The 10,000-nt window shown below is 50.0% G+C and overlaps 1 protein-coding gene across 1 annotated transcript in view; it reads right to left on the bottom strand.

The window, feature by feature from the left end:
* The window catches only part of LOC121294978 (epidermal growth factor receptor kinase substrate 8-like protein 2), a 31,043-nt gene that overhangs the window by 4,132 nt on the left and 16,911 nt on the right, over positions 1-10,000 (bottom strand). Inside the window, exons 4-17 of the mRNA XM_041219242.1 lie at positions 7,417-7,481; positions 5,604-5,765; positions 5,321-5,473; positions 5,007-5,086; positions 4,542-4,660; positions 4,168-4,247; positions 3,670-3,781; positions 3,313-3,536; positions 2,961-3,047; positions 2,714-2,788; positions 2,394-2,542; positions 1,628-1,790; positions 1,230-1,264; positions 291-390 (exon numbers count right to left, since the gene is read on the bottom strand). Coding sequence (XP_041075176.1) covers positions 291-390; positions 1,230-1,264; positions 1,628-1,790; positions 2,394-2,542; positions 2,714-2,788; positions 2,961-3,047; positions 3,313-3,536; positions 3,670-3,781; positions 4,168-4,247; positions 4,542-4,660; positions 5,007-5,086; positions 5,321-5,473; positions 5,604-5,765; positions 7,417-7,481 — 1,604 coding nt within the window. The remainder of the gene's footprint in view (positions 1-290; positions 391-1,229; positions 1,265-1,627; positions 1,791-2,393; positions 2,543-2,713; positions 2,789-2,960; positions 3,048-3,312; positions 3,537-3,669; positions 3,782-4,167; positions 4,248-4,541; positions 4,661-5,006; positions 5,087-5,320; positions 5,474-5,603; positions 5,766-7,416; positions 7,482-10,000) is intronic.

Genomic DNA, 10,000 nt, shown 5'->3' on the forward strand with positions numbered 1-10,000 from the left:
ATCTGAGTGACCTGCCAGTATCATAACAAAATGCACGCCGGCAGCAGCTGTAGCAGTGCAGATCTGTGATCAGTATGTAAAGCAGTCTGTCTCCCGCTCTCTCTGTCTCTCTGTCTCTCTCTCTCTGTCTCTCTCTCTCTCTCTGTGTCTCTCTCTCTCTCTCTGGACCACAGAGAGAGAGACTGCTCTATCTCTCTCTCTCTCTGGTCCTCTGTCTCTCGTGGTCTGTGCTCTCTATCTCCTAGAGTCTCTCTTCTCTCTAGAGAGGCTCTCTCTCTCTCTCTGTTTACCTCCAGCACCTCGTCCTCCATTACAGACAGTTCATTTGCATTCCGCGCTACGAAGCGGTAACGGATCTTGACGTATTTCTTCTGCGGCGCCTCATAATTTCTGATCAAACCGAAACCAAAAAAACAAACAAACAAACAAATAAATAAATAAATAAATAAAGTGATTCGAAACATAGCAGCTGCATGTCAGCTCTGAGTCGCCTACTTCGCTTTCTTTCGCTGAGCATGTTCTTTCTAGGCTTATTTTACTGTTTTAGTGTTTTGGTCTTGCCAGGACCCCCTTGTAAATGAGACGCCTCTCTCAAGGGCTCTGCTCTCACACACACCCCAGAGCAGGACCCCCTTGTAAATGAGACGCCTCTCTCAAGGGCTCTGCTCTCACACACACCCCAGAGCAGGACCCCCTTGTAAATGAGACGCCTCTCTCAAGGGCTCTGCTCTCACACACACTCCAGAGCAGGACCCCCTTGTAAATGAGACGCCTCTCTCAAGGGCTCTGCTCTCACACACACCCCAGAGCAGGACCCCCTTGTAAATGAGACGCCTCTCTCAAGGGCTCCGCTCTCACTCACACCCCAGAGCAGGACCCCCTTGTAAATGAGACGCCTCTCTCAAGGGCTCTGCTCTCACACACACTCCAGAGGGCAGCTCTTTATTCCACCCTCATCAATAATTCATTTAGCAGGTAAATAATTAACCCTCGCAGCACTGTGTGTGAGTGGCTCTCTCAGTGCATGCAGAGCTATTAAATCCTCACTAGGGCTGCATTTAGAAATACACACACAGTAATAAAAACAAGGTTTTATCTTCTAGCCTCTCTCGATTCCCACTAGAGTAATAAAGAAATAGCACATTGCTCTCTTTTTTTTTGTCCCTGGTGAGCCCGCCCCTTATCTCAGCAATGGTTTGTGATTGGTCAGAGCTCTCTCTCTCTCGTACCCATTGGAGGGTGGATAGGACTGCGCCGTCGGCTGCTGCAAAACAAAACAGAGACACGGTAAGAGGCGTTAAAATACGGCCATTTTAAACTGATTTAACAAAACCAGTGCTTGTGACGAACGCTTCTGTTTCTGCCTCAGGCAATGCTGTTGAGGTGAAACTATAAATGTTTCCACCAAAGCCTTCGGCAGAGTTTTTGACATTGCAGAAGTAAAAATACAGACCTGAACGAAGTGAAGTAGAGGATGGTTTGGCTAATGCCTTTGGCAGTGTTATTAGGATAAACAGTGTACACATTTTTATCAGTTTTATAGCAGGTATTTCTACAGGGTTTCAGCCAGCGCTCTTGTCAGTCTAATATCCAGGTGTTCTGCTCCATGCTGAGGCAGGCTCCTCACCTCTTCAGACTGCCAGTGCTGGTGCTCAGCCAGGCTCGGGGGCGTCTGCTGCCCCTCTTCCAGCTCCCAGGGAACGTTGCGGAAGTTCTCCAGCGGCGCCTCCCAGCCGTTCCGGAACTTGGGATAGTAGTGCGGCACGATCTGGTCCCGCGGCCACTCCGCCCTGCGAGGGAACAGGACAGTGTGTGAGTGAGAGTGTGTGAGTGTGAGTGTGAACCTCACAGGTGGTCACCCTACACTTGCACCACTGACTATATCACACTACACTCACGTGAGTGTCACATGTGGTTGTGAGTCGCCGTGAGGCGCGGAACCCTCTGTTGTCTACACACACACTCACCACACTCACACACACACTCACAACCTCACACCACTCTCCGACACACTCACACACACACTCAAACTCACCTCACTCGCACATACTCACACTGACACTCACACTCACACTCACACGCACACTCACTCAGTCTCACGGTGTGAGTGTGAGTGTGAGCGTGTGTGAGTGAGTGTGAGTGAGAGTGTGAGTGTGAGTGTGAGCGTGGGAGTGTGTGAGTGTGAGTGAGAGTGTGAGTGTGAGTGTGAGCGTGGGAGTGTGTGAGTGTGAGTGAGAGTGTGAGGATGTGTGTGTGTGAGTGTGTGTGTGTGTGTGTGTGTGTGAACCTCCATCCACTGCCTGGGAACTCAAGAATACAGATCTGTGCTCAAAGGTAACTCTGTGGAGTGTGAAGAGAGTGATATAGAGACGGCCGTGTCAGCTTGTCCTCACCGCGAGCGAGTCCAGGTGTCCCCCAGCAGTTCGTACACGCTCATCTCCTTGTGGGACAGGTGTCCTCGCAGGAAGTCCACGGCGTCTTTGGACAGCAGGGGGCTGAGGATGGAGCGGGGCAGCTCGGGACCCCCACTGCTCTGCAGCACCTGAGGGGTTAACAAGCAGAGTCACCGTGAAGCTGAGCACTGCTTATCCTTTATTATACTGTGATTGTGTGAATGATTGTGTGAGTGTGTGTGAGTGATTGTGTGTGTGATTGTGTGAGTGTGTGTGTGAGTGTGATTGTGTGATTGTGTGTTTATGCTGTGTTGCCTCACCAGCTCCAGGGGTCCGAAGAGGAAGTGGACGAGCTCGGCAGCGCTGGGGTTCTGAATGTGCTTCTTCAGCTTGGCCTGTGAGGACAGACACACACGCACACACACACACACAGACACACACACACACACACGCACACGAGCACACGCACACGCACACACAGACAGACAGACAGTTAAAAGATGTCTTTCTAAGCTCAAGGCAGTTGATACAGCCGTGCTGTTGAAGCTTCAGTCAGTCCCCTCTTACCAGCAGGTTGAAGGCCAGCTTGATCTTCTGCAGACTGTCTGTGAACTCAGCATGAGATGGAGGCGTCGCCCTGAGAGTCAGCATTCCCTCTAGAATACAAACGACAACAAAAATAATGGAAAACCATTGGCTAAACTCTCTCCCCCTCTCTCCCTCCTCTCCCCTAGATGAGGCCTCTCCTCCTGGAGTCGTCTCTCCCCTCCAAGAGAGGGGTAGAGAATTGGGATCCCCAGGGCACCAGGGAGAAAGAGACCCCTCCAGGGAGGGGTCCCGTGTCTCTCCTCCTCCCAGGGAGTAACCTCTATCCCAGCTATCCCTTGGTCCTCTCCCCATCTACCCTCTCTGTCTCTACCTTTGTCTCAGGACCCATCTCCCCCTGCTTCTCCTTGTCCTCCAGACGAGCCCCTCTCTCCTTGTCCCTCTCTCCCCCCTCTCCCCCTATAGCCTCCTCGCTCCCAGAGGGAGGAGTAGAGGGAGCCCATTTCTTATTCTTGTTCTTCTTGTACCGGACATTGACGTCTGGGAAGAGCTGGTTGAACAAGAAGAACAGCTTTCTGCAGACGCGACCACGAACCACTTCGATGGAGTCGGCACGAGAGAGAGGCGTCAGTCAGGGTGCTTGTGGAGCTACAAGCAGGTCCGGGCAATAGAAGTAGGATAAAGAGACCTCAGCCCTTGAAGTTACAGGGAATCTATCTCTTCCGAGTACGGGTGTCTTCGAAGCTAAATGTCTGTGTTAACAGCTGGTTGAACGCCTCGGCGGCTTTCTGCAGCCGCGCCACGAACACCTCGATGTCGTCGAGCGCGTAGTTCAGGATTTGCTGGAGAGGGGGAGACGGGCAATGAAGAGATAAAGAAGGGCTGAAGCACAGAGCTTCGAGGGCAGAGGAATTAAATGATGTGTAAAACAGAGAAGAAGAAGAAGAAGAAGAAGAAGAAGAAGAAGAAGAAGAAGAAGAAGAAGAAGAAGAAGAAGAAGAAGAAGAAGAGAGAGGGGGGAGGTACTGGGTACAGTGTGTGATCCAGGCTCTCAGTGATGAAGGAGAGAGAGGGGGGAGGTACTGGGTACAGTGTGTGATCCAGGCTCTCAGTGATGAAGGAGAGAGACAGGGAAGAGGTACTGGGTACAGTGTTTGATCCAGGCTCTCAGTGATGAAGGAGAGAGAGGGGGGAGGTACTGGGTACAGTGTGTGATCCAGGCTCTCACCACATCTTTCTCAATCCTCTGAGTCAGCACTTTGTAAGACTCCTCGTGTTCCTGGGTGCTGGAGCCTCTCCTCTCGAGATCTGTGAGTCAAACACAGGGGGAATGGGCAGCGGGTAAGGATATGTGAGGTGATAGGGAGAAACCATAACCCTAACCCTAACATTAACCCCTAACCTTAACCTTAACCCTAACACTAACCCCTAACCCTAACAAAATCTGCAACATTTTCACCTCATAGAGAGCATGGTGGTGAACTGCTTTGTGACTATTGCATCCCTCTTGCCCTGTGAGATGAGCAATGCTATTGAAGTGTGATCTGGCTCTGTTCTCTGCAGTGTGAGCCCGCGTGTGTCCGGCAGCGCCACGCTGCTCACCTTTGGAGCTGGACATGAGCGCGGAGGCGCGGCCCTTCATGTAGCCACTAGGGGGCGCACGAGAGACACCTGGAGGGATGATGGACTCGCGGTGACGCTTCATCTTCTCCTGGTTCATCCTGGCGAGGGAACCACAACAACGACAGCTTAGACAAGATAAGCGGGCACTAGGCAGGGATCACACTGCTTCTCTGACTGAAGAGCAGAATAGGGGGGAAGCAAACCGAAAAAAGAAATCCTAAAAGAATAAATACAATGCTGCATGTTTAGACTAGAAGTCTGTCTCTTTATTTTACTATTTCTAAGCCCCTGGATGTTTCCAGCAGAGGGAGCTCATGATGTGTGTGCGAGTGTGTGTCAGTGTGACTGTAATGTTCATAGATTAGATCACAGAGTGCAGTGCAGTTTTGATAAGCCTATCCCACAGTAGCTGGTTTACCCCCCTGCAGAGAGCCTGCCACTTACTTGAGGGTCTGTGGTCTCATCTTCTTGCCGTGCTTGCTGTCTCCGATTGCACTGTCAATGTCAGCGTGGACCATCTCAGCCTGACAGGGTCAGAGGATTTGAGACAATGTGTGAGGAAAAGGAAGTGACAGACTAAGGAGTCTGACCCAGAACCCCCCAGCTCCAGAGCCGCTCAGCTCTGAGCCCCCATCTCCAGGACACCCCAGCTCCAGAACCCCCCTTTCTCTGTTGGGGTTGGGCTTATGGTTCGGGTCAGGGTTGGGGCTGGGGTTGGGGTTGGGGCTGGGGTTAGGATCAGGGTCAGTGTCTCTCACCTCCACCTCGTCACAGTGGAAGAAGTGGATGTCTGGCTTGTGCTGCTCAGACTCCTCCTGGCACATGAGCAGCAGCACAGAGGAGTAGCTCGTCTGGTTCAGCACTGTCTGGCACAGGTGCACTGTGGGAAGGGGGAAGTTCTCCAGCTCCTCCTGGGGAGAGACACACGCAATCACTCCCTGTCCCGTCGTACCACTCCACCAGCAACCCGGGATAGATACCGGGGGTGCAATTTTAATAATCTTCACAACACCCTTCTCCCCCTACAATCCCCTCTCTCACCTGCGTCTCGCAGTCCAGCAGGCGGATGGCTGTGTTAGTGACCTGCAGCAGCATCTCCTGGGCCCAGATCTTCTGCTTGGAGTCCAGTAGGATCAGCTTCTTAATGGCATCGTCAACAGTGGTGATAGACTCGCTCTTGTCCATCATGAAGGTGGACAGATGCTGGGGGACAGTGTTAGGGGACAGAGCTTTGATAAAGTACATTTCTTGTTGATGATGTGTTTCGATGTGGTTGGTGAGAGGAAGTCCGTTCACGAAGTAAAATTTATTTATCACCTTTATTTATTATTATTATTATTATTATTATTATTATTATTATTATTATTATTATTATAATACTATGGATAATATTATAACATTACCCTATATCTATAGAATTTGAAAGAGGAACGATATGAAAAAAAAAAAAAAAAAACCCTTGCCTGAGTTTCTAAAACATAATTAACATAAACTTTATGAGGTTAAACTGATAAATATAAATTTCATAAAGTTAATGTTAATTTTTTTTTTTTTAAATCACTCACTAACATTGCAAGTTTTATAGATGTATTTCTTTTTTACGGCTCATTCCCTTCATATTACTGATAATAGTTACATCATAAAACACAAACAGAACATTTGCATGGCGGTCAAAGTCTAACTCAGAAAATGAGCCATGATTTCCCTTGTAAGGAATGGGACAGCGAGGGAATGGGATAGTGAGGGAACGGGACAGCGAGGGAATGGGACAGAGAGGGAACGGGACAGAGAAGGAATGGGACAGCGAGGGAATGGGACAGCGAGAGAACAGGACAGTGAGGGAACGGGACAGAGAGGGAACAGGACAGCGAGGGAATGGGACAGCGAGGGAACGGGACAGCGAGGGAACGGGACAGCGAGGGAATGGGACAGCAAGAGAACGGGACAGCGAGGGAACGGGACAGCGAGAGAACGGGACAGCGAGGGAATGGGACAGCAAGGGAATGGGACAGCGAGGGAATGGGACAGAGAGAATAGGAATAGTAAGCGGCACAATCTACAGTACATGTCCAGCTGGTCCCAGGTGGCTTTGTGCAGGCGTGTCAGCACCCTATCGGAGAAGATCTATCACAGCAAATACAGTCTGTGTGTCAAGCAGGCAAAAAATGAAAAGTGTGGCTCTCAAACAATGTATTCAAAGTGTAGGCTTGTAAGCATTGTAAAGCACAGAGAGGTATGGTAAAGCATAGGGAAGCATTGTAAAACACAGAGAGGCATGGTAAAGCATAGGGAAGCATTGTAAAGCACACAAAGGCATAGTAAAGCATAGGGAAGCATTGTAAAGCACAGAGAGGCATGATAAAGCATAGGAAAGTATTGTGAAGCACAGAGAGGCATGGTAAAGCATAGGGAAGCATTGTAAAGCACAGAAAGGCATGGCAAAGAATATTAAATAACTAACCCTTATAAAAGTTTCCCACAGTAAAAGCACAGCAAAGTGTAACAAAGGTCGCACCAATAGATCTTGTTTCTCCTATACCATTTGGGTGTATGTGTGCAACCCAATGGTAAACTATGATAAAGACAGAGTATAACCATGGGAAAAGCAGGAGGAAAAATGCAAAACTGCTGTGCAAATTTCATGCTGTATCCTTTTATAAGGGTAAGGCCTTTTCTGTTATTTTAAACTGATTCCATCTCAGATCTGCAGATGTGTTCCTGTTCATTGTTCTATCTGAATGTTCTGGAGTCATCTACCTTGTGGCAGCGCCCTGCGATGGAGCTTCCTGATTGGTGGATGAAGGCTCAGAGGTACCCCAGTGCACCCCAGCATACCCCAGTGCACCCCTCTTACCTCCACATGGTACTGAGATGTCTCCTGCATGATGACATTAGAGTGTGAATACTTCTTCCTCTGTTCTGGATGGGGGGGACAGGAGAAACAAGCAGTGAGTCGGGCTGGAGGGAAAGCAGGTCACATTGCACATGGAAATTGAAATTGAAGAGCGAACAACGAGGACTCTAATATCTATATGCTACATAGGATATATATATATATATATTATAATATTATATATAATATATATATATATATAGTACATATTTGTTTAATTTGTATAAAAAAAGTATGTAAAACAGTGTGTGTTTTGATAATATTGTTGATAAAACTATATACAACTTATAACTATATACAATCGTCACTCAATCAATCAATCAACATACAATCTACTGTCAGATCTACAACACCAATATTTATGATCAATGGATTCTACCACCATGAATGAGCTTAGAGTTATAAATAACAATTGATACAGGACAGGCAGGTCACTTCAAACACTATAAAACAGGTATCCAACATGTATGCATTTCTCTGTACTTGAAGTATTTGAAGTATCATGGATTATCTTGTTGCTGCCTCTTGTAAAGCGCTTTGTGATGGTGGTCCACTATGAAAGGCGCTATATAAAATAAAGACTGATTGATTCATTGATTAGTGATCATATAATTGCGCAAAGCAAAACTCTCTGGTACTTTTTTCTATAGCCAGATCCTTGACTTAAGAATTAACTTTAAAGAATTAAAGAATCTTTACCGATGTGTTAAGAAAATGTTTAAATGGCACAGAACCGCTCTGATTTCAGTGCCTGGGCACCGCTCTGATTTCAGTGCCTGGGCACCGCTCTGATTTCAGTGCCTGGGCACCGCTCTGATTTCAGTGCCTGGGCACCGCTCTGATTTCAGTGCCTGGGCACCTATGAAGCTATCTATTTTCCTTGTTGTGTCAAGGCAATAATATGCCGTGCAGAAATCACATTTTTTTTCTGCGCCTTCACGTAGTTTTGCTAATTTAGTGAAGGAGCACCTCCTCCAGCACAGCATCACACACAGGAACACCTCCACCAGCACAGCACCACACACAGGAGCACCTCCTCCAGCACAGCATCACACACAGGAGCACCTCCTCCAGCACAGCACCACACACAGGAGCACCTCCTCCAGCACAGCATCACACACAGGAGCACCTCCTCCAGCACAGCACCACACACAGGAGCACCTCCTCCAGCACAGCATCACACACAGGAGCACCTCCTCCAGCACAGCATCACACACAGGAGCACCTCCTCCAGCACAGCACCACACACAGGAGCACCTCCTCCAGCACAGCACCACACACAGGAGCACCTCCTCCAGCACAGCATCACACACAGGAGCACCTCCTCCAGCACAGCATCACACACAGGAGCACCTCCTCCAGCACAGCACCACACACAGGAGCACCTCCTCCAGCACAGCACCACACACAGGAGCACCTCCTCCAGCACAGCACCACACACAGGAGCACCTCCTCCAGCACAGCATCACACACAGGAGCACCTCCTCCAGCACAGCACCACACACAGGAGCACCTCCTCCAGCACAGCACCACACACAGGAGCACCTCCTCCAGCACAGCATCACACACAGGAGCACCTCCTCCAGCACAGCACCACACACAGGAGCACCTCCTCCAGCACAGCACCACACACAGGAGCACCTCCTCCAGCACAGCATCACACACAGGAGCACCTCCTCCAGCACAGCATCACACACAGGAGCACCTCCTCCAGCACAGCACCACACACAGGAGCACCTCCTCCAGCACAGCATCACACACAGGAGCACCTCCTCCAGCACAGCATCACACACAGGAGCACCTCCTCCAGCACAGCACCACATAGAGGAGCACCTCCTCCAGTGATAGCATCACACACAGGAGCACCTCCTCCAGCACAGCATCACACACAGGAGCACCTCCTCCAGCACAGCATCACACACAGGAGCACCTCCTCCAGCACAGCATCACACACAGGAGCACCTCCTCCAGCACAGCATCACACACAGGAGCACCTCCTCCAGCACAGCATCACACACAGGAGCACCTCCTCCAGCACAGCATCACACACAGGAGCACCTCCTCCAGCACAGCATCACACACAGGAGCACCTCCTCCAGCACAGCACCACATAGAGGAGCACCTCCTCCAGTGATAGCATCACACACAGGAGCGTCTCCTCCAGCACAGCATCACACACAGGAGCACCTCCTCCAGCACAGCATCACACACAGGAGCACCTCCTCCAGCACAGCATCACACACAGGAGCACCTCCTCCAGCACAGCACCACACACAGGAGCACCTCCTCCAGCACAGCACCACACACAGGAGCACCTCCTCCAGCACAGCACCACACACAGGAGCACCTCCTCCAGCACAGCACCACACACAGGAGCACCTCCTCCAGCACAGCACCACACACAGGAGCACCTCCTCCAGCACAGCACCACACACAGGAGCACCTCCTCCAGCACATCATCACACACAGGAGCACCTCCTCCAGCACAGCATCACACACAGCAGCACCTCCTCCAGCACAGCACCACACACAGGAGCACCTCCTC

Source organism: Polyodon spathula, chromosome 19 (assembly GCF_017654505.1).
Source record: "Polyodon spathula isolate WHYD16114869_AA chromosome 19, ASM1765450v1, whole genome shotgun sequence".
Classification (NCBI taxonomy): domain Eukaryota; kingdom Metazoa; phylum Chordata; class Actinopteri; order Acipenseriformes; family Polyodontidae; genus Polyodon; species Polyodon spathula.